Source organism: Spodoptera frugiperda, chromosome 29 (assembly GCF_023101765.2).
Source record: "Spodoptera frugiperda isolate SF20-4 chromosome 29, AGI-APGP_CSIRO_Sfru_2.0, whole genome shotgun sequence".
Lineage (NCBI taxonomy): Eukaryota > Metazoa > Arthropoda > Insecta > Lepidoptera > Noctuidae > Spodoptera > Spodoptera frugiperda.
Genome location: NC_064240.1, coordinates 8,046,720 through 8,073,219, shown reverse-complemented (window position 1 = coordinate 8,073,219; position 26,500 = coordinate 8,046,720). Strand labels below are relative to the sequence as shown.

At 35.1% G+C, this 26,500-nt stretch overlaps 1 protein-coding gene across 1 annotated transcript in view; it reads left to right on the top strand.

The window, feature by feature from the left end:
• Positions 1-26,500, top strand: part of LOC118268135 (all trans-polyprenyl-diphosphate synthase PDSS1) — a 40,848-nt gene that overhangs the window by 11,534 nt on the left and 2,814 nt on the right. Inside the window, exons 2-7 of the mRNA XM_035582438.2 lie at positions 108-302; positions 5,359-5,498; positions 8,515-8,656; positions 23,615-23,704; positions 25,160-25,291; positions 26,054-26,248. Of these exons, the coding sequence (XP_035438331.1) occupies positions 108-302; positions 5,359-5,498; positions 8,515-8,656; positions 23,615-23,704; positions 25,160-25,291; positions 26,054-26,248 (894 nt within the window). The remainder of the gene's footprint in view (positions 1-107; positions 303-5,358; positions 5,499-8,514; positions 8,657-23,614; positions 23,705-25,159; positions 25,292-26,053; positions 26,249-26,500) is intronic.

Here is a 26,500-nt window from a genome sequence, read left to right as displayed (position 1 = left end):
ACCTACCTCATTAGAAACAAAGGTATAAATTACTTAACTGGAACATTTTGATTAATTTTAAATGATTTGTATCTGTTATTTATAGTTTGTGTATTGTTTAATTACAGAGAGTCACAACATGCGGCCCTGCTTGCGGGTCGGGTGGTTTCAGCGCGGGCGTATCGAGCGGGCTGGTGCGCCGCCTCGCGTCCAGCCTCCAGAGCACAAGCACTGGCTCCCTACCAGACTACGGCACACAGATCGTCGACCCCTATCGCTTACTGGAAGACGACCTCAATGGAATATATGAAGACATCAGATCCGTAAGTGCAACGTTTATTTATAGCTATTGCGTGGAACTCAATTCATTAAAGTTGATTAATGAACATATAAAACGCTAAAAGGATATTATTCCATTATTTCTAAAAGTATTTTACATCAAATTGTAATTAAATCGATTGTCTTTAAACATTTCAAACAAATTGTAGTTACCTTTGTTTTATAATAAAAGGTTACATTACTGTTAAATAAATTACAAGTATACAAGGGTCTGTGTGACACATAGTGCATATGCAAAGGTACAATGACGGCCATCAGTGTCATCAACAGAGTCACAGAATATCGCATCTGATTGACTTTGTAATTACATACAACGAGTAACCGACAAAAGTAGACTGATCAATGTGTCATTCATTGTATCATAGGCTGCGATAAAAAAGGGAACTCTTTATGGTCCCATCGGTCGGCAGTGTGTCTATTGATCGGCAATTGTGTCAAAGTCACGACGTGTTAGCACGTTGGTCAGTTCGGGTTGTGCAATTTGCGCATCGACGGTAATTGAGATCTGTGGCACACAATACGATTAACCGTAACGCACATTACGCACTGACTTACACAGTTTGCTAGATATCAGTGCGTGCATCCGTACAAATAATTATCCTCAAACCGAAATTTTCAAAGAAACATAAATAGGTACAAGGATTGTTTAACCACATCAGTTTTTTTTGATAAATATTTCTTTTAAAAATTTTAATCGTTTGACCTTGGTGCACATAGGGATTCACTGTCAAAAATGTCTCACAATTACTGTGCCTAAATGACTCCAGGGCACTGGAGCATGAGGCTCTAGAATGTAATTGCAGAAACTGACCTTTAAGCAGATAAACACCAAAATTAATGACATCCTCTGTATTGTGCTCAACGCCGGCAACCTCGCCAGAGTTGTATGGTTGCGCATTTAGCTCAACTGAACTTTTGACAACGATGTTGCAAAACGTTGCAATGCACTAAACTCGAAGTGTATTTACGTTCGAGTGCCGAGTACTCAACAGCAATTCGCTATCCCTCTTCTGTATTGATATTGTGAGGTAACATCTCTTACTTCCTGGTTCATTTAGTTATTATTCAAATTATTGCTTCATACCTCGAGGCATTATTTCATATTAGTCGATATTTAAGTTTAATTTTTTTTTCTGAAAAAAAAGACAAAGGAATGCGAGAAAGAGGTCGACCAACGAGTAGTGACATCGGTCCTAGTGTATCACCACCGTTTGTGATGGCAATGCGATGCTAGATGCTCGTTTGCCTACTTTCTGTTTGGAAAACTCGTCTAAAACTAGGCCCGTGTGAATGCTGTACTGGCAACTTGTATATTTCTACACGATCATTTCCTCCACTTTTGTTGCCATAATGGCTGATTTCTAGTTTTTACTCAATCTTAGTTTTACTATGCCTTGTAAAGGCATGAATTAATAACCTTTCTGGTTTGGTGAGACAAGAAGATGTCCTATTTAAAATATCCTGTATATGTTCCAGCTCGAAATGCTACTTTGTTTGGACTTAGTTAAGTCCAACCAAAGCAAAGTGACGATACTGATTAGTTAACCTTTTAATAAGAAATAATAACTAGTATTCCCACCGTAGACAATGTGATTAATATTTTTTCTTGCTAAAAGTAGTTTAGCGCCTTGTTTACATTAGTCACAGAGCAAATTGTCTCCGAGTAAGTAGTCATTTTCGTAATTAATGGGTCTCGCAGTGCTAAGCAATGAGTGGGAAATGGAAAGTGTGGCGTGGAACAGCGCTAAACTTGAACATTGACCTTGTTTCCAGGCCCGGTACGCAAAAACAACTAACAAGTATTCTCATTACTTCGTTTCCGTTACTGACTTTAGTTTTACTCAATTAAATTACGGGAAAATTGTGTTATACTTACAAGGCTATTTCTATTTACACAAGAAAATCTGAAATTGTTTCACTAAACGTTACGTAAACGCTTCCTTTAAAGTATTTGGCACAGTGGCTTCAATTATCAAATGATACCGGGCAATTCCACCTGGTCAGTCTGATGTCATATTTCACAATAAAGGTATTGTGTTAAATAACATTTATTAGATTGTCACTGTTACATTATAACTTACAGTTTCCTATATGACTGGAAATTGCCTATCATTGTTGGTTTTACAGTAGCAGCAAGGTTGTAGTATTGGCATCATTGTATTTATGTGCAAATAAACTTATTATAGGTATACTAAACGTAACTGCCAGTTATTTACTAATAACAGAACTGTCAATGTGACATTGAGCGTCATTTGCACTTTGCATTCCTTAATGTCGTCTATGTGAATTATTTTACTGTTACTGGTATAATAAAGTATTCAGTTTAAACACTATCTACCAAATAAAACTGAATGATAAGTACGTCATTCGTTTGTACTTTAATATGTACATGCGGTTGATATTTCACGTATGCGTACGATTTTAGTCATGTTTGAAAATATACTTACCTAAAGTAATTGATATAAGAAAACTATGTTTACTAACCAAACACGTGCAGTGTTGTATCCGGTAAAAATCAAAATAATGCAGACCTTGAAAGAACTTCACGAAAACATCAATTTGTTTAAAAAATAAGTATGACTGTCAAATTAAATTGGTATATCTATTATGTTTTTAAATTTATTGTCAAAAAAGAAAAACAAGTAATTTTTGAAAGTCAAAGTATTTTTCAACCAGCATATTTCGTGAAATAAAATGCAGTAGTTGGCAGAATAAATTGTTTTGTTTTTTTGTATAGTAAATTAAAAAAACAGAAACTTAAAGTTCCATTTACGAATGTTTCGACGTACCCTTGGTGGATATTAAGAAAAAGTAAATACTTGCTAAAGGAACTCCTTGGCTTCATACTACATCAACAATCAAACAGTGGAAGATGCTACTGCGCATGATTATGAGCTAGTAGAAGGTTTATCTCATTGTAGGACATAGATTTCGTAGTGAGAACTGCGTGATGTTGTGATACGTACGGTCAACAATAAGTGAAGGATCCATTCTTCAAATATTTACTTTTATGTTTAGTCAGATTCGAAACCTTAGTCTATAACTACCGTGTACGATACGTAACATATGGTCATAATTTTAAGATATTACATTGCTTTAATTTTCATCTTTATCTTTGCCAACGAATCTCAATGCCGGATTAGAGAGATTGCAAAAGGTTTGAAAATTAATTTATGAATATATGTATAAATATTTATGTCACAATTACGTCAATGATTGAAGATTCGTGTTAGAAAGATTGGTTTGAAACGCACTAAAGACTAGTTAATTTACAATGATAACGTATTTAACTTTACTGTTTACATACTTATTACTTATTTATAGTTATGTCCGTGACTGTTTCCACTATTACCAAACTGAAGCCTTAGGTTATTTATTTAAGGAAGTTTGTTGCAACGTTGGGTGCGCCTACACGTATATTTGGTAAAACTTACAAAACTCTTATGCTAATGTACTCATTATACTACGTAGGTATTAATATAAATTATGTAGTTTTTTTATCACAGCTGATTATGAAAATCATAATCTAAGAAATTATATCTAATATATGTAACATCGACAACTCTGCTGACCTATAAAATAAACTCGTTTAGCACAGTTATTACAGCTTATAAAATCTAGTTTTTATATCACAACAAAACCTTATCGTATGTACAGATCACCTGTTAACGGTTTAATAGGACTTTGCATATAATATAATCTACGTCGACGTAACAATAAAATTGGTGTTCAACCATCATAATTGAAAAGGTTGTGCCAAAAGTAGCATTGTGCGCTATGGTAAGAGGACACTTGCGTCAAGCTTGCGTCAATGTGCAGCCGATGGTGGTTACCACACTGTCTAGCTGAAAACAACCACCGAGTCCTTCAGGCAGTTGCAAATTATCTCTGTTGTAACACCGTTTAGAATGCCTTCTACGGACTCAACAAATGCGTATCATAATAATTAGCATTACTTATTTTTTACGCGAACACAATCCAGTGTTGGACTTTAGAACATTGTAACGATTCGTCTTGCTGTACTTGGTAGATAATTAAATTAGCTGTAATGTGATACTTATGTTGTACATACTTACCATTCAGACCGTTAAAGAATCTACTTCATTTCGACCGATAAAATCAAGAGCGTGAATTCTCTTATAACTAAGTAAAGTACATATCTACAATGTAAATAATTACTTGATATCGAAGAAACTCAGAGGGTTTTTCTTGTTAAATGTCTGTTATAATGATTAATTAACGTGTAAGTATTAACTACTGTAATGCAAAAAGAACATAATTTTCCCATTTAACATTCTATTTATGTTATTTTAAAAACGTGCAATAGTGAATTTACATTATAATGCGATCTATTTCAAATGAGCTGATAACGAAATGGAGCGATTGTCTGATAAAATGAGCACAAATTGTTAACGTGTATTGTAAGACTTTTTAATATTTCGTAGCAATTGCTACGAGACTGTAGCGCATATAATTGCTATGTTTATCGAAACACATCGCACGAATCTGTGGTTATTAGCAGACTTATGACATATAATGAATATAGAAAGTGAAGGAAAGAGAAATGTCTCGCTTTATAAGATGACTCATTTGTCGCTATAGTGAAATTGTCAATACAACCTATACGGTTTCTTGAAATCTAATACTAAGCAGCAAGAAAGTGAACAATTTATGTAAGAGATTATCGTAATCTATATTAAAGTATATCGATATCAATGAGTTCACAGTGCTGGTTCACTTGGTTATCGTGTTTGTCAATTCTAATCAGCTCGTATGAAATACGATAGAGTTCGCATTTAACCTAGAGATATTATCAGTGCAACGACTAGATTATGGTGTCGACGATGGCATATCCAAGACATATTGCGTTCTAAAAAATATACAAATGTTCCAGTAAATGTTCTTACACTCCAGAACTATTTACACGACTTTAATTTGTCAGTCTTTGATGTGAACTTGAGATTAATTTATTTAGTAATATGTTATATGATATTCATTTGGATGTGATCCCAACTCGACTGTAGCCCCTTTGCCCGACAGGAGCTGGAGCGTAACACCAACCAATCAGAACTCAACACCATAGCCACATACTACTTCGATGGCCAGGGCAAGGCGCTCAGGCCGATGGTGGCCATACTCATGGCGAGGGCCGTTAACTACCACGTCTACGGAGAAAACAGGTATGTATCTACTATTGAAACTTCACTTTAACGCTTGCAATATAATTTGGAATACTCAATGTATGAGTTTCAAGTCTAATTTTAATGATATGCTTAAGTAGTAATACAGTTTATAGACAATCATCTTAAATCCGTCTGAAGCTGGTATAAAAGCCACATGTCATATCGCCGTAAAATCTTAACAAGCAAGAATTCGTCCAAATTAAATATCTTTAATAATATTTTTTTTATAATGTAACGTTATTAAATAAAATGGTTTCTTTTATGAAACAATGTGCTGTATCATGAACACTCATACTACTCATAGTGGTAAGAAAGTAAAGAAAGTTAGAAAAGTCTGGGGTCACCGCAATCTTGCTTTGTAGTACTAACCACAAGCGTTATGAGCGTAAACAATGTCTGATCACGTTGTGCTTCTTTACGAACCGAAAGAAAATTACACTATGTACAATTCTAGCCTTGAAAGAGAGACATTGAAAATTAAAAAGCCAAAGTGCAAAAGTCTCCCACAGTGTAATTGACATTAAAGTTTTGACCACTCCCAAATGGCCCGTAGCGTCACTACATAAATGTATAGCGGCAGTGTTAATATGAATGAACTTGATGAATAGGCATAATTTGGACCTACCTACTACTTAAGTAACATCGTTGTGAGAGTTGAAATTGCCGAAACATCTTCATCACTTATGCACGCGTCATTCGATGGAAATATTTTGAGCAGTAGACAAACTTAGAAAATAGCGTCAAAATTATTGATTTCTGTTCTGTGTTTGAAATATAAACAAGACGAAATAGCGTAGTAAGTGGAAGTTGAAGCGAGACTGATATCTAACTTTTATTTCCGAGCCTTTCGCTTAATTCATTGAACTTGTTGCCTAACAGTATCTGTTTGCCAACACTTTGGATTGCTTTCGGTCATCAGACCGTACGCTCCATAGTTCAATGTCTCGCCGAGGACCTTGAACAAACGATTTTTCAAAGGTCTTTATGTCGTCACATATCGCGAGACCATTTATTGCATTAAATCGAAGGTTGAACTCTATGGTCAGATATAATTAGATTGAAGAAGATTAGAACGTAGTAGATTTTAATTAACATAACAATTAGTCTAGATTGTTTATTGATTACCTACTTGCGTATTTTAATTAGTAGTCTTGTATTAGTGTTTTACTAGGAATGCACGCATGATTCTGTTTGTTTATTGAGAAAAAAAAAACGTTTTTTGCAAAACATATACCACCATCTTTCATTACCTGAAAAAAATATTAATATTCTGAATTAAATATATTCTGAAAACCACGTTACAATACTCAAGTAAGTTTAATCTAAAAAGGTGAATGCTCGTGGTTTCTTTGTCCACCTTACATGGTTTGTGAGAAACATGTTGGAATACATTTTTCTATCTTAAGGAAAATCTGAAGTTCTATAAGCAGACGAGTTTATTTCTGACGTGAGTGCAAATAATTGTAATAAATGAATAGCAATTGTCCTATTCAGGCATTAAACGCACGTGCTCCCTGTGGTTCCCCTCTTACACGTCCTGAATATTTTAAGTATTTCAACCACACACATGATACTGATGACGATATTCGAACATGATCTACTTACTGAATTCAAAGTGGCCATAATTTAAAATAAAATATGTGCACTGATATTAGTAAAAAAGTACTTGCCTCTTGTCCCACTGTAGAAAAGAGTGGGCTAACACATGGCATCGTATTATAGATAGGTACTCGTCTTCGAAACCTTCACGCGAAGTAGCTCGCACATCGCGTGGTATGCGCAAGCACTACCAACCGCTAACCAAGGCTTTTCTATCTTATTGATGCAATCACTACCTTTATTTTTCTCTCAAAATTAAAGCTAAGTATCACGAAACTGATGTTAATTGTACAGTTGTAAAACCATTAGAATAGTTTGCAATTAAAATGTTTGCGTGTGCCGTAAAAATATAATAAGGATGCATGCATAAACATACGTAGAGATTAACAACTACAACATTTTATAGTTTTAAAATTACAGACGATTGAATATTACGACTACCTCTCTTGTTTCTAACATGTCTAAAATTGTATAACGTTGATATTTCATCTCAAAGAAAACGACAGTTGTTTTAACAGTAATTTAGCTAACAAAGAGTAATATATCATAGCCGCTAGTTTCATGTCAGTTAATGTATGTAAGTAAATGTTGTAACAAAATCTCGCTTGAGTAGTTCTAATGTACGTAATTGTCTAGTTTTGAGTGCATTCATGGCTAACGGCGCAATGCTCCTGTTTGGTTCGTAACCGCTCAGGTACTCGTGTACTGATTCGCTACTTAGCAATTAATTCATGAATATTTTACTCATGATAGCAACCTTAACAAATGAATAATCAGAGTAATTTAAAGTTTGTATAAAAAAATCTGCAGATAACACTTGGATAGGAATTCAGTTCCCCTAGTGAAAATGTTTCTAATTTTCAATCAAACCGTATTTATCTTACCAACATTTCAAGCGGGCAACCACATATTCTGTAATTATAATTATTATATACTCTGCAAATGAATAAATAATGCATCTTAGGTACAGCACCACGTCACCGCTGTTGCGAAGAACATGAAACATTACGTATTGTCTGATTATTACATTCACGCAAAACTTGTTGGAAAAACTTAACCATCAACTATTTATTAGCTAAACGTGTTTGGTATACATCTGACCGTGTTAGATCAACTGTTACCACTGCAAACGATTGTAAAGGCATTGTTTCAATATACTTCGTATTCGTTAAATGTATCAGGTTTTATAAAGAGCCCAACTTATAAGACTAAATATAAATATAATATGGACTATTATGATTGTCTATATGCAGATATTTTAAGTATGCAACATACTGAGGTATTGATAAGCTTTATTGTTAACTTATTTGTAATGGAAATATTTAAAACATGTTTTATACGTTTCGAAGTAGGTTTTCATCTGAACGTAGCTTATTGTGAAATAACTTAATTAATGTTTAATTTTGTGCTGCAGTGCATTGCTGCCGTCACAGCGACAAGTGGCGATGATAAGCGAGATGATCCACTCGGCATCGCTCATACACGATGACGTCATAGACCAGAGTGATTTCCGCCGCGGGAAACCCTCCGTCAACGTGCTCTGGAATCACAAGAAGGTAAATACTTTTTTTTTAATTAGTTTAATCGTCGGTATTGCCAACACTGCAGCGAGATTGTGCCAGATACGCTAGCTATGTACAAAGAGGCTGAACACCTTTTTCTCTATTTCCCAACTTTTAATACCGTACCAACAAGAACCTCGTCTTGTTCCCAGGATTTATTTAGTAGTACAATAGTGAGGTATTATTCTAATTTGATTATCAGATTTATCTTTGAGAATTTAGTACAAGTACAGTACATACCACAAACTTTTCAAGTACATTCGACAAACTCGAATTTTAATTAAAGTTTATCATGATCAACAACGTTCTCATTGCATGTATTTATAAAATGGCAGGTATCTTAGTTACGAAATCACAAAACTCTTTGTACTACATTAGGTTGAATTTTCTTATTGTAACTTCTGTGACATTAAACTTCAGCACACCTACTGAACAATAAAGATTGTAATGTACTGAGAATATTCCATAGAAGTCGCGTTAATTCTACACGCATAGTGGATTCTTATTATCATGTCGAACGATCCATACAACATTGATCGGTTTATGTAACAGAAGTGCGTAAGTTTACAAGAATAACACATCGACATGTGTTCAGAATAGTTCCCGTAGCATACGAATGAACCGATATTTATGGATGTGATTGTCTTATGACATCGATCACTGTGGTTATCTTATGTAGATTGAAGCAATACTCTCGTAAATACGTGTGTATGTTTAAATTAATTTAATTAGTACACACAAGAGATTATGTACCTTATCATTCGTATTTAATTGTGTGGTTCTCTACGTGCCTATGCCATACCTACTTTTTTATTTACTTATTCGATCTATTAAATGTGTTTTATGAAATCGTTAATCAGAATTAAGTTTGAGCTGATTACAAGTATGTTTAAAAGATGGAGAAATATTATATAGTAAATAAAACTTGCTATTTGCACTTACATTCTAATGTACCATTTCAACTAAATGCCAAATATCACTTCTAAAACATTTTTCAAGGAGACGTATCTATTCGTATTTTATCAAGACTTTTTGTACCGGATTCATCAGGAAATTCCAAGTGTGATGAGAATATACAATAAGTGATTATTAAGATGATTATTTTAATGCTACCGGTCCTGTTGCATGCCAATTTCAAGTAACATACAACCTTGTCATTGTATGGGACACTGTAAATAGAACAACTAGTAGCTATTGGTTCTGCTCTATGTTAGTAGGTAGCCTATTGTATTGGGATAAACCGAGGGCCGATTAATATGTGTACCATGTCCTCACGATCACGAGCCGAATGGAAAGTGCAAATGGGCTAAGTACATAAATAAGGCGCGGCTATGTCTTGTCTGTCCGTCCGTCTGTTGCTAAGGCGGTGTCGAATTTCTGAACGATTACGTGCGTCATTATAAATCAATGCTTAAATGGCTCACCAGTATAGATACGTAAAAATGCCAGCCGCAGTTTTACTAGCAAAAGTAATACAATAGAGGGCACTCGTGCTTTGGTCGCTTGTTTGTTAAATTTGGGTTAAGATCACGATTCTTCATGGCTTGTTCTGTTATAAAATGATATCTTGACAACCGCTCACGCTTCTATAAATTAATAGATACAGTCAAGGTCACAACCCAGCCTTCAATGAATGTATAGGATTTTACAGTTTTATAACGTTCTCTTAAGTTTTCACTGAACCATTAATAATAGCAAAATTTACGATCAACAAAGTCAAAAAAAAATTATGCGTGTTGTCTTTAGCAATATTAGTTTAAGCTTTAAGTCGGCACACATTATTTACCCATTTGTTGTGCAAATATTTAACTTCGTAGATACACGTTCATCATATTCAATTTCGTTTTCAACGTGACTGTAGAAAGCTGGTTTGACATGATTGTAATAATTATTCGATAAATCACCATTATAATATTTATATTTTCACAATCATTCTCATTTACGAAACCTAGAGTTAATTTATGAGTTGAAACAAAATATCAACGGAATCAAAATATACGGAACAAGTATGTACTATGTAGGTATTTAAATAATATACAGAACCGTAGTACAATATTCAAATTATTCTACTAGGCTATGTTTAAGTAAACACTGGTTTTATAATTCAGTCAATGAATACACACCCGAGAAAACCTGTTCTTGACTTGACCCACTTCGCGTTTCACCAAAGTTAATAAACTTCTTTAAGTCCAGGTTGTTGCCCTAAACATGAGAATAAATACTATATGTGGGAAACAGACCGAGACTACATCTGCGGTTATGATTCTATATAAAAAAAAAATGTTATTGTATATACGAATATTCTTTTCTCTGCTTTTATGAATGGGTGAGACGTTAAGGCAGTGTCGACGCTCAGTCGCGTAGTATTCGAGTTGTTGTTAGCTGATTGGCTCTGTCAGACAGCCTCACCTACTCGCACTGGGCCAAAAGGCGAGCGACCCTCGGTGAAAGTACCTCGCGGCCTCATCATACCAATAAAATTGTTTACACCGGCCTTTTTGATGACTCGTCGTGTTTTAAATTTATAATTAGAAACTGATCATGTATGTATACGTTTATAATAAGGTGGTTAATATAAAATTACACTATTTTCTATCATTTCATTATATGTATTATCTGGAACATTACACTCATACAAAATTTCTATTCAATATATAATAATCGTCCTCGTAAATCTCCAAATTTTATCGCAACACGTGTTTTGTGAGCACGTTATCGGATAATTAGCCTCAAAGCGTTGTTATCGTGTTATCTGTAGGCATAGTATTGAATGATCGTAAACAGAAGCTCCGAGCGTTGAATGACGTTTGTGACACGATCATTGTGTAATATTTCCCTCTTTAAATGAATATATTTGTTAAAGCTATTATGGTTGTTAGATCGGTCAAGGCAATTTTCGTAAGTATTGTCACAACAGAATAACCAATATTAGGATAGGTTTTGAGTACCTTCCATCCATCCTACAAGTTGAAATGTTTTATTTTTTATTATAGACATAAATTCCCACATAGTTCCTTATGGACGATATGTGTTAACAAAGAATCGATGTGTTTTGAATAGAGATTAGTGTAGAACAAAGCATTTGATTCAATTTTGTTACTACTACGAATCTCTTATATACGCTACGGGTGCTGAATGCTTTTATTGCATTGTACATTACTCGTTATCTTAATATCTACTTGTACGCAGTTTGCGTTTGCCTTCGTCCTTCACGAACAAATGCCTATCCTGCGATTACATCTTCCGGCGGTGTAATCTTCAGTGTGAAACGTTTTATGAATCGACAATGCATTTGATCGTACGTTGTGTTCTTCATCTAATGGCATGATGGCGAACATGTCCCATTAAACTCGATGAATGTTGTGCAATTTGGGTCACGACCTTTACTTTTCATTCGCCTAATTTTACTTTGAAATTCATTATTTATTGTACGAAAAATGTAATTTATTGACTTAAACGTTATAACATTTTTATTGAATGAATAATCATTTGGCCATTGAAACTATTTAGTGATGGATGTTAGTAAGTAGAGAGTTGTTCTTGAGTTAGTTAATTTATTTTGGTACTACGGAACGGATGTTGTCACAGTTCGCTAATACTAATTTGGGATCTAATAATCTGTATTTGAGTTATATAATCCAAACATCCAAATGTTGTTCTTGGTACAGTCTACACCTACCATATACGTATGTATACATACAGTTTGTGTAAATATGGTATCACGGTAATAGGGCGCGTCTGTTTGTATTTAGCTCATTTATGACCATGTTGCTGTGCACGGATGTAGAATATTGACACTGCCGTAATGTGGACAAATTATCTGACAATTCACTAATTACGTTGTCTGTGTCAATCGATTATGATTGAGGATTTAACACAATTATGTAACTAAACACCTTCGGTAAAGGTCCTTATTCGGTCAACGACCGCTGCAACTGCGGTGTTTCAAATATGTATGTATTCCTGCTCTATAAAAGAATGGTATTGTATAGAGTTGTACGACAATAGGTAGGAGTCCTCAACAACGTCAGTAGCGAATTTCCGATTCCTATCGTATCTGCGGCTATTGTTCAGAATATGTCGCGGACCTTATTGTTCACCTTGTCTGAGCTGTGTTATGGAATGACGAGTTTAAATGCAGAGCGTACGCGCTTGGAATTTATGTAAAATATGAAACATACCAAAACGTCTGGACGAATTATAATATAGGTATGTAGTATACCACTTCTTGTGTGCTGTTAAAATAAATCTGTATGTGTGTAGGTGAGGCCCTCTTGGTAAGACGCGATTTATTTCGTAGCGGGAGGGCGGCGGCGGCGGCAGCGACACCTGTCTCTTTGTAATCTCACCTGTGCGGCTGTGCCCGCCCGACCGATGCCGCCATGGTCTGACGCAACCTCGCTTTGTATTGACTGTATGACATTACCATATTTGATCTTAGTTAATTTTGATTTCAGCTTATATTTCAATACCGAATTTTTATTTATAATAGTAGTTGAAATTGGTTGACACTATGCATGTGTATAAAATGTCGCATTTAATGCAAACATGCATTTCGTTGTATCATCGTTTGCCATCATAGTGGAGTGCCTGGAGCATTCAAAACCGTAAAACCTCGGATTAGAGTTACAGTGAATGAATTAATATGATCGATGTGGGATATTGTTTTTTAAACTATAAATTGCAATGTTTACCCAAAATTTTTTTGTGCACTCCATTTTTTTATTGTTTAAACAAATTATTATAAAAAATTAATGTTTGACCATATATTTTCACTTTAAACAGTATTTTTTTTTATTTATATGTTAAATCTTACCTGAGTAGACATATAGGAACATTTTTCAAAGATACCTGTGTATAAAAATAGCAGTATATCGAACAGGTAGAAAAACGTGGAGGGGAGAGCGGAGCGACAGCTGCTATGTACAATGGAACTTCTTGGCCAGTTTAATTATAAATGAAACGCACTTTATTGTGTACATTGAAAAAAATACGGTAATTAATTATGACTAATGAAAAGAAAAAAAAATATTTGTACAAAATCTGTTTATTTAAATATATTACATGGTTGTCTACATCAAATATTTTCTTCTACTTCATCTATCTGTATAATAGGTGAAGTATTGGAACAACTATTTCCGCTGCACTGTAAACATGATACACTGCAGTATAAACTACACTCGCGAGCAACCAAATCGACTCAACCTACATGTGCCCATTCGAAGATGTTTTCTTAAAAATATACTGAATTGCTTTTAAAAACCGATATACCATTAGAAAGCTTACAACTTCAGCTTTATATTGGTACCATTATTATAAAAATTGTATCAGTACTTAACCGGTGTCGATGTTCAACAGGAACTCAGAAGAGTTCGAAGAGTGGCTGTCAGTGAGTGGACAGTACGGAGACGGTTGGAGGAAGCCAACCTCACCCCTAAACGGCCTACCACAGGCCCGAAATTGACGACCCGCCATCGGCAAGCGCGCATTCAATTTGCCCGAGAACACCTGGCCAGTTCGCCCGGCGTTCCGTACGACTACCGTGCAGACACATTCTGCATTCGGCAGTTAATAAGACTGGCCTCCATTGTTCTATGCTCCAATCGAGGTGTTCTCGGGCAAATTGAATGCGCGCTTGCCGATGGCGGGTCGTCAATTTCGGGCCTGTGGTAGGCCGTTTAGGGGTGAGGTTGGCTTCCTCCAACCGTCTCCGTACTGTCCACTCGCTGACAGCCACTCTTTGAACTCTTCTGAGTTCCTGTTGAACATCGACACCGGTTAAGTGACGATTTCGTAGTGAAGTTGAAATAATAAAACGGTCGTCTCTCTCCGAGGTGGACCGGTGGCGGCTTATTCTTGGTCTTCGATTGAAGGCACTAGTATCTTGATACTACCTGTACCCTCTTGATACTGCAGATTGGCTCAAACTCAGATGAGCAGCAACTCTTCGCTGACTTAGTCCTTGTTCCAGTAGAGCAACGACTTGAGCGGCTTCTTCTGGTGTCGTATCCAAAATTTTTGGAAATAAAATGAAGCGTTTTTGCGGAGATGTGTACGATCAACTTTCGATAAGCCACAGATAAAGTTAACCTTAATGTGGAGGTTTTATAGGGGTAGTTTGTGTTATAACTTGTTGGAGTCGTAGTGAGCAAATACTCTAGTCCGCTGAATTAAGTTAAATATTTTAAAAAGTACTGATACAATTTTTATAATAATGGTACCAATATAAAGCTGAAGTTGTAAGCTTTCTAATGGTATATCGGTTTTTAAAAGCAATTCAGTATATTTTTAAGAAAACATCTTCGAATGCGCTCATGTAGGTTGAGTCGATTTGGTTGCTCGCGAGTGTAGTTTATACTGCAGTGTATCATGTTTACAGTGCAGCGGAAATAGTTGTTCCAATACTTCACCTATTATACAGATAGATGAAGTAGAAGAAAATATTTGATGTAGACAACCATGTAATATATTTAAATAAACAGATTTTGTACAAATTTTTTTTTTCTTTTCATTAGTCATAATTAATTACCGTATTTTTTTCAATGTACACAATAAAGTGCGTTTCATTTATAATTAAACTGGCCAAGAAGTTCCATTGTACATAGCAGCTGTCGCTCCGCTCTCCCCTCCACGTTTTCTACCTGTTCGAGATACTGCTATTTTTATACACAGGTATCTTTGAAAAATGTTCCTATATGTCTACTCAGGTAAGATTTAACATATAAATAAAAAAAATACTGTTTAAAGTGAAAATATATGGTCAAACATTATTTTTTTATAATAATTTGTTTAAACAATAAAAAAATGGAGTGCACAAAAAAATTTTGGGTAAACATTGCAATTTATAGTTTAAAAAACAATATCCCACATCGATCATATTAATTCATTCACTGTAACTCTAATCCGAGGTGAAAACCCCCAGGCGCTCCACTATCACGCGAGGTTAACCACCCATAAAATATAAAAAGGAGTATTTTTAAATAGATAAAATATTCGGTACGGCACCGAGTTCAAAGTTTAGTTGTTCTGATATGAACACAGAACGCGGTTATAAGTTTTGTTGTGATGTACTGTAAATGCTTTCTAAAAAAAGTCGGATTAATTGTTGATGGACAAAATGTGGCTGTGGGAAGGACACGTGTGAGCGGTGGCTTTGGGGCGCTGGGGCTTTCGTAGCTTTCACCGGGGAGTCGCGGGATGCGGGGCGTGGAGCTCCGTCATCTATCAACACTAACGGATGCCAGGTGTTCCGATGTACGCTCGCGTAACATTCACTTGATTATCAATACTCCATGAACCTGTTACGTTTATTGTCAATTCTCACAAAATTATACTAATTTCGAGCCACCAGTTAATTATATTACCACAGATTAGTATCTTAATTTTTAACCGTTATTTAATGGTATTTTATCAAAACCTTCTACGTGTAAGCTATTTCTAGTAGTATAAGGGTATTGACTTCATTTGTGAAAATCGGAATTTCTCTGAAGGTAGCGAAGGTCAAACGACAATCCGCTGCGTGTGAAACTAGCTATACGCCGTGGCGTAGCCCCGTAGGATGTATCCGTAGTAAAGGAAACTTGCCATGTGCTTAATTGGTATTGCTAATAATTTCACATCGTAAATTCCTTATACAGTTTTTGGTGCTTCTCTCTGAAATATCTGTATTATTGTTTGCTTTGTTTTTGCTAGGTAATACCAATTTTTCCTCAAGCGAATCAATTACTTCGAATATAATTACATTTGCCAAAAAAGTTGAAAACCTTGTTAATTACATTCCATAAACCTTTCACTTACAGTAATAAGAAATTTCTTTGAAGTCTTCAATGTGGAACATTTAACATAATTGTATCAGTTGAGGATAAAATCTTATTTAAAAATATTGTTTGCGTATCAATACTTCATTTTTGTTTTGTTGAGATTTATTACGGTACGGTAGAGATACCGATAAACGTTGTCAATCCAGCCATCACCTTGTCTGTAATTATTATATTACCAAAATTCAGACATTTTCATCGACGTTACCACTCAATATTGGAAGTGGTTTTTACTTGTTTAAAAAATATAAATTAAGTTGTTAACCATTGCATGTTGTTAATGTTAAACATCACGTTTGTAGTAATTTCTCGATCTTTTTAACACACTCATTGTACCATATGAGGGTTCATTGTATAATTATGGTCCTGTAAATAATTTTGTGACATTTTACGTACGTAATTTTCTTTCCACATATTTCTTAAGTCTTAAGAAATCGGGATCAGTAATTCCTTACTGTAACAATGAGAATTTAACATCTATTTTTCGTTGGGTATCCAAAATACTTGAAGCGTTTTAAGATTTCCAAGTAGTTGTAATGCCAAAATCAGTAAGCTAACTTAGTAGACGTAGTAATTGAATAAAACCTGATGTTTCGGGGTCAATTGATTGATTAGCAATTCAATATAAATACGTTGTGCAATATTATTATTCTACTGGGAATTAACTCTAAACGTCCAGTGAATCTTTGAAATGTTTTTTACGCATTGTTTCAATACATACTGCGGTATCGTTGGCGTAGCAACAAAACACAAATTTTAGCCCACGTTTGACACATATCTAAAGAAAATGTTATATAATACATTTAGAGATGATTCCAGGTCAGATTGTAATGTGACACACATACTTGACATTTTAATATTATGTCACTACAAGTTTACAAAAATGTCACTAAAATTCCAACCCGAGGGCTTCTCTTATAAAACTAAATGCAACTGTACTTTGACTCGAGAGGTTCGAAGCATTACACATTTTAGGATTAATAACATCACTACGAAAGGTCATTGACAACTAGGCTCAATGACTGTACATTTTCACTGCAACATAATTCCCATCTGTTTCTGTTCCCCCAATTTCTTATAACCTTTGTAAGGTCAGGTCAATGATGTAATTTCTTTTTGTTTTATCTTAACATTTGTGTCAAGAAATTTCTCCATAAGATGTTGTAAGATATTGGTTCCAGTGAATATTTCCCAATAAGATGGCCAGCCGTACGGTTGTCCAATTCTTTTGATTTGTTGTTTATTTTATTAGTTATGATTTAATATGAAAATAGAAATGTCATCATCAAATTGTAATCTTATTCGATATTTTAATATTAAGTCTTTTGTCATGTACAACATTTTATAGTTTGCGTGATACTTTAAAAGAAACTTGAAATTAATGTTGTTATTGAAAGTAGGCACGCGTTGATGTCTTTTCTTCGGTGTAACGGACCAGCGATAACAACACTCTTTAGTTACCATATTTACATCAATTATGCGATCGAATGCAGTCTAGACTAGATTTTATGGGTTTTGGTGAGTATAAAATGTTCATGTAATTTGCATATGTTAGAACTACAACTATTACTTTCTATATGTTTATACCTACACATTATGATCGAATGATCCGTTGAAAGCAAAATTCGTCCAACACTTTCCTTGAGTGACCTACCGCGGTGTGTATAAAAGAGTGTAAAGTAAAAAACTGGTATTTGTAACTGTAGTTTGCGGGGAGTAGTTGGAAGGTGCGGGGGGATGTAGGTCGGACGCGCGACCGCGCCGCGCGCTGCCTACAGAACTGATTAGACCTTTATATCGAATCCAAGCTAGTCAATTAAAATTTCGTATTAAAAACCAAATATAATCATCACCTACTTTAAATAGGTTGCTCTGTGAATATCAATGGCTTGTTTTGTATTAATCAAATAGTTATATTATTAGGGAAGCATAGTACTTCGGAAACGAACAGCCTTCATGACTGAGTCAAGGTCACATGTTTTGTCTCTTCATCTTGGGTTGTAAAGTTTACTTTGGTTTATTGACAGTGTAGACGTCAAGACAAGAATGTGTATAGTAAACGTTGTATAAGTGGAATTACTAAACTTACTTTAATATTGAGTACAACTGAATGCCAGATTGAACCGGTAAATCAAGGACGTTTTTCTTTAGACTTATGCAAACATTGTTTAATTGACTTTTTTAATAATTACATGTTTTAATTTTTATGATGATGGAGATGTTAAAGATCGAACTTTACCTTAATTTTAGCAATAATCAATTGTCACGTCCTACAACTTCGGGGTAATTGATGATACGCAAATTACACACTTAGCCATTATTACAAAAAACCGGTTTTTGACGGATACACGTGCCCACAGTCCGAAGTGAGTATGTTGAAACGATGGCCCACTCGTCGACCACTAATCGCCACGACCACTGCTAGATGGCCGCCGGTGTTGCAATCGCCGGACCTTCCACTCACTCGATACGAAATACCTCGATCACCTGTAATACGAACATGTATCGATCACATTGATTGCTGCCGTACTAACTTAGATTTATCTTAATCATAACTTGTACGTTATAATGTTGTGGGTCCATAATATTATTATAATTTACGTTTACATGGTTTTGTGGCTCCATAATTAGCCGTTGCACATACTTACGGGCAATATCACAATCACTCAGACCTTCATCAAATAGATCGTTGCGCTCCCTAGAGTAATTTTAAATGAGAGTGAAGTTCTTCGTAAAAATCGATATAAAAAAAAGTCTGATATCTATAAGCACTATTAGTGAAGAAAAATCTTATTTTGAGTTGATTTATATCAATTGATAAGCTGTGTTATGGACCGCACAGTATGTTTGTTACGGTAGCCGATCTCCAAATGGCTGGTGTTGTGAGAAGGATGAGGGGGGAGTCAAGGCCGGCCGCGTGACATAGATCCCGCCACATTCACCTTCCGTCCGCCGGCCGCCGCCGTCGCCACCACCACCTGCCCACTGTCAAGGCTGCCTTACGAAATGTAGCCGACTGCATATATCTAGTTATACCAGATCCGCTTCGAGAGATCATGTCGCAACCATCCGACAGGCACCGATGACGACCTTCGGGTGTCTGGCAGGACAAATACTGTCCTGCAAGAAAAGAAAATTAATTATTAACCTCGGTGGTAAAGTTAAGTTCCGTGTTCAGTAAATATTGCTGACCCTAGCTTTTACCTTATCTGTCCATGGTATTCCCCGCTGATGATACGCCTCCTTACATGGGCATAGGCTTAATTTGTCGGAAAAGAAAATGCGGAAGGTTGAAGTAGTAAAGAATTCTTTAGTTCAGTTACCGGGGTGATTGACACTACGGCACCTTGAAATGAAATTTAATACTACAACATCATTTCTCGTTTTAACCAAATGATCTTTTCAGATTATCGTAGCGATTGAATATGTAGGTCATCCTGTAGATAATATCTTACATTTTTAGGAAAATGCTACAATATTATGCGTCTGGTCCAGAAGATTAGTGATTCCAGAGAGGTGCGAACTTGCATTACAATGTATGGGTGTAAATGAATTACAGAATAGAAACTACAACGCATTCGGAATTAAGTTGGCGTGAAATCGTAGAGATTTTTCTGGTAAATTATTCATGTAGCTCACGTTGGGCAGACTTTCAACGCGTTCTTGTGAAAGCCTTTCACTCTTATCATGGGAGTTGCATATATTTTTGAACATATCAATTGTAAATCTGAATACAACGTCTTTATGTAAATCATTATATATGCTGTGTTTATTGATCGTTCGCACACTGACGTTTGAAGGAATTTTGGAAATTCCATTTCTTTCTTGTTAATAAATTTATTTAAGACGTTACCATTTTCTCCTGTATCATGGCGTGAGTGACCCGGAACACCGATTTGTGGATCACATAACTTTTGCGTGCGGTAATCGAAACTGCGCCAACCGGGCACATTTTTTATTTAATAGATTTTTCTATTATACGTTTTCTATAGCAGCATAAAAATAAATATATAATTCAGGAAGCTTCGTCAATTGTGCCTTACCAATCTTTTCAATGGCCAGTCACGTTATTAAGAATTAAAGTGAATATTTTCCTGTAATTAATGTAACATGAAACTGGTTCACGGATGTGAGTGTCATGACACATCGCGAGCGTATCGTCAATGCAGTTGTGCCGGTCCGGCTCGCACACGTAACGGATGCGTTTTTAGCCCGGTTAGCGTACAGAAAGTGTGCTAACGCGTGCACCGATTTGCGCAACCAAGCGCGTACGATACGCGCGGCCACTCCCGTATGTAGTCCCGTTGGTTATGTTAGATACTAATCCACACTACATCATACATTTTTGTCTAAATTCCATCAGCTTATGAGATATAATCTTGACACTATTTACTCCATGACAGTTCCAAAAGAATTTCACCCCCTCTTATGTATAATTCTCCCGTAGAATGAGCTACCTACCGAGGCTTCCCCAATGGAGACCAGGCTTAAAAAAAAGGAACTATTGTGTTTTCTGGTAGGATATATCCTCCAAGCGAACCGAAAAGCTTGTAGTGGCTACAGTGGTATAAAGAAAAACATGATTATTGCCTGCAAGTCGCTATAGCCCCGTAAGCGTAAATTGCAAATGATTGGTAAATCAGGTTTACGATAATCCTTTCATAATTTATTGTTTCAAAACTTTTGTGTAAATCAGTATTATATCTTTAACGTAAATACTTCTTAAAATGATTGTAACGCGTTGGCAACGCTTTTTTGCTAGTATACCCTGTGTTCAAAGAATGTTCATTTCGTTTCAATGAATGGGAGCTGAGTAGCTTGTATATTTAACGTGAAACGGAATAACACATAATTTCAAACCTTAAATAAAACATTGTTTTGGAAATGGCACTAATTTATGTTGTAAACGCCAAGTGATATGTCCCCCATTCTGATCAGAAACTTGTCGGGTCACGCCTTATTATTACGTAAAATTACACCAACGTTCCATGGTTCATGGGTGTACACGTAATAGGTGAAAATTCCGACAAATGATTATACGCCTAGTGAGAAATACATTTCTTGGGTTTCAGCAGAGACACACGCGCACGTAAATTTTTATTTATGCTGTTTAGTGTTGTTGCGTTGTTTTCAAATTTAAACTATGAAGTAGTGCCATAAAGGTTTATTTTGTTACCGACCTACAATAAAAAAATCAAAGTACACCACAATGGTGTTAACCTTACAAAGAACCTTATGAATAGCCTTTTAATGTAGTCACGTACGTATATATCAGCACAAATAGGTGAAGGTATTAATTGGGTCCATCGATATTTAATTATCAAACATTGATTGTAATACTTAGTATGTCATTGGCTTGAAACCGGACCCGTCGCCGGATGCCTTCATTCATACTACCTTATGGAAATACGTATCGCGTCATCGTCCAACCACTTTCACATTTTTTTATTTCCTCCGCTTAGACAACGTATATTACATGAAGAATATTACTAGATGGTCAAGGACCTACGTTATTTAAGCGAGATTTTTTATTATTTAATTCAATTATAAAATTAATTAGATAACAATACAATATACTAGCGTATGTACATTGTACAGCTTTGTAAGAACTTGCTGAGCTTTATCAATTAAATGAATGTATGTAATACTTACAACGATTAAAAAAAACAGATCCATTGCATTGATTTCATCGGATATCCAACATGTTATCAAATCGTCCCATGTAGTGTACATGTTATTGCATTAAACCCGGCCACTGGATGTAGGCTAACAAGTGTCCAGTGGTTTAATGAGAGGCGGTTAGTGGTCGGTCCCCGTCGGGTGGCGAGGTCCCGCGCGCCCACACTCGGAAGCGACGCGCGCGCCTCGCCGGCGAAACGTCCGCGCCGCCATTAGTATGCGACCGAACACCGCATCACAACTTTCTCGACATTCTTGCCAACAACTGGAGAAATGAGCGCCATCGATACATTTATAACAATCTATGTTATCTACTACATCTGTAGATGCATGCCTATCCAGCTATAGATATTGTTTTGCTAACGTAATAGGATCTATGATATCATTCTTTCTACTACATCTTTCTTACGTCACATTCAAATTTCCTCAAAATTCGTGACTAACTACACTCAGTTGTGTCATAGATAATTATCAGAATATCAAAGAACCAAAGATTTTCATGAAAATTGGGCATAATACCAACGTCGAAATATGTACTAAGTGGTTCAGTTTTATTGACCATGGCATACTTAATGTCACCTAAAAATAAATAAACCGTTACACATAAGGTGGTATTTCATCTACTACGTTTTAAATTCTTATTCAGGCCAGAGAAAAACCCAACAAACTAAAATTCATGAAATGTTTTCATGGTTTATTTTCGAGTTCTATATGATGCAACTTAGATATAACTTTGTTTTAAATAACAATACAAGATTTATGAAACACGTTTGATATATCGTTTTGTTTATTGTAAAGTCATCATAAGAGGAAATTAGGATATTTTCCTTATTGTCGTTTTATTTCCTCTTTCAGTTATTATTACTGGTCATTAGAATCTAAAATTTTAATAAGAAGACTGATGTATTAGTTTTATTTACGAAGTTAAAATATATTTGAATAAAATATTTGTTATTTTGAGAAAATATTTTACCTATAATAATATAAATATTATTATATTTGCTTTGACGTTCAAAAGTGCCTTCCTGGTCTATTTGAAATAAATGATTTTGACTTTGACTTTGACTTTAATAAAATAGAAAATATGTGACCTTGTTAAGCAATGAGTTTGTTTATCTACGAACGTTCACAGTAAAAATAAAAAAGAAAGAATTGTACAAACTGTGTGTGCACTAATATCACTTTCCCCTGCATACGTACGTACCTACATATTCACGCGACGTGCTTAGTTATACTGAGTTCTAATTAATTATTATTTAATTGAGCATACGTCTGCGGTATTGTGCCACAGTTCCAAGCTCTGTACCTACTACTGAGATAGAAAGTACTGATTTATTATTGGTTGAGCTCGTTCAAAGTTCATGGACATATGGAATATTTTGAAGGTCAAGGTTTACTTTGATTATGTGAATCGTAAATTTTTGCAAGAAATAATTCTTTTTTTTAATTATTCCAGGTGGCGATGGCCGGCGACTTCATCCTCGCCGTGGCGTCGATGATGATAGCTCGCTTGCGCAGCGATGACGTCACACTCGTGCTCAGCCAGGTAACTACTTCATTATCCCACATTAAGTACTATACAAATTCGTAAGGCTCCTAACTAAATGAGTTTTGGCAATGATAGGCCATCGAATAGGATGGGTAACTGTTATAAAGAGCCTATTATAATTTGGCCCACCGAACCATATTACAGCAATCTCATGTTATCTAGATTATTAGAGTCTATTCAATTATATTGTAAGAGAAAATCCTATAAAAATTTAGGAAAAAAGTAAGTTAAGTATACATTTCTCAAACAGTAATTATGATGATGGGGTTTTGTAATATCGTATAATACAATTTGCCTTTATGCGTTAAATGTGACAAAATGTTTAAATCTTACATTAGCAATGCGTTTCATCACTGTATTGATGTACTCCCATTCACAGTCTCAAGTAGTAGCACAATCATTACTTCAATACAACCTTTTGAATGTTCGTGCTCACACGCATGCTCGATTGGGGTCGAATGTTCGGTTAGAATATTCATTAAAACGATTCATCCTGTCGACCTTCTTAACTTGACGCTAACATTTAGTGCGCTATATAAATAATTTTTAGTTATTTTTGTGCAAATGAAACATTTTGTTAGGTAATTATAGCATGCACAAGCGCATTAATGAAAATTTTATTAAGAATTATATACGTAATCAAATCGCTCAGACAATTATTGAAATGCAATATTCTTCCCCAGAATATTACAACATTTTCTTATTATCTTTAAAATTCATCTTGTGGGTAGATAGTTTATAAATAGAATAGAATAACTTAAAGTCTATAATAAACGTAAAGTTACGAAATTGAATATTTACAAACTTGTGTGTAAATATATAAACGAGCATATGGTTTCACACCGAAATAGTCATCTCATCAGAATACATTAATCCCGCCATGTTTTCATCACGACATTGCGATGTGGTATAATCGTTAAGAAACAAATCATTCTGTTTTATTTATAAAAATACTGGGTGCATGATTTGGTGCATAATTAATATCACACGTCATATTCATATTCAATGTATTGAATATATGCAATTTGGAAATTTTATCAAATCACTGTTTCGAAACAGTTCACGACCTTACGTTAGCGTTCTTGAAAAATACTATCATTTGAATAATGACACTACTCAAGTACCTATACACTAATGAGTGCTATTATCTTCTTCTGAATAAATATCACGAATGGCGTAATGTTACTGAATTCATGAAAATATAATTTTTGACAATTTATATAATGTAATTTCAGGACCTTCAGAATAATCTTGCCTTTATTTACTTCTAACTGCTTTTCTTCTTAGAAAATGTACTTATATCACCAACAGCCTTTTTTAGTATTTGCTTTGGATATAAGATATCAAAGTATTTAACACCAAATACACATCTTAAAAGAAATAACATAACAGTAATTAGTAAGAGTTAATTGTTTGTGAACCGTTAATTCAAGTATTTCTTTATATTTACAGGTGGTCACAGACCTCGTTCAGGGCGAGTTCATGCAGCTGGGCAGCAAGGAGACTGAAAACGAACGGTTCGCGCATTACCTCACCAAAACTTACAGGAAGACAGCCTCACTCATCGCCAACTCAGTCAAAGCGGTAATATTCTCATTAGTCAAGTTGTTATATTATGTTGTTCATATTACAAAATTATGCCTCTCACGACTACAGCATATTGCACCTCATTTACAATTCTAAAGAAATTAAAATTGAAACTGAAACCAGGAAATAATTTTATTACTGGATGTTGCTCATAATGTTCAAGCAGAGATCATTAAAGCAAGTGCCTAATCATGCAATTTAGGTCTTTACCTATTAGCAATTAGTAGATATTAGCAATATTTTTACGTAATTGTACTTTGAATAAGCCATAAAAGTGGAATTATGATTCGCACGCAAATATTGCAACAAATACGATTAACTACTAAAGTATTAGTTTATTTGTTATGAATACGGTCAAAAAGATCTAACCGATTTTTAAAATGTCACCTATCGTTGCCGATATGCCTAACTTCAAAATATTGTTGATCGATGTTTTATGTGGATATCTTATAAATAATAGCAATTCTATAAGTACTAACATTTTTTAAAACGTGGCCTTACATTGGGCTTTCTCCTATTTTGAGAATGTAGGTTTTTAGAAACACAAAATTAAATATATGTTCAATTAATTCCTTGACAGAAAGAGAACAACAGTTTGTCGATCACAAAAAAATGTTTCTCCTTTCAAAAGTCGATATGCAACATCTTTCACCGAGTACTATTTTGGTATTGTGAAACCATCCTGTGATGTAAAGATGTTATAGATTAAGTAAATGACTATGTACTGGTCTCTCGTACTAAATCAACCCTTACTTTCAGGTGGCCCTTTTAAGCGGGGCAGACGAGAGTACGTGCGAATTAGCATTCCAGTATGGACGCAACCTCGGCCTGTCATTCCAGTTGGTAGACGATCTACTAGATTTCGTGTCTTCAGCACAAGCTATGGGCAAACCCACCGCCGCTGACCTCAAACTTGGTCTGGCGACCGCACCAGTACTATTTGCCTGTGAAAAGGTACATACTGTTTATTAAATGTTATTTATAATATTATATTATGTTGTGAGTTGGGGTGCTCACACTACCGTTGCGAAAGTTAATATACATTTACAAAGCACACAATATTTAAAGAAAAGAATATTTTGAATAAATATCGTGGAAACACATTTACAATTCTGTTGAAAATGTTTTTAGTCATCACAATTTCCAATTTTTCATAATTTTATTCAACTTTCGAGTACTTACTTAATTTTGAAGTCCATCTCATTA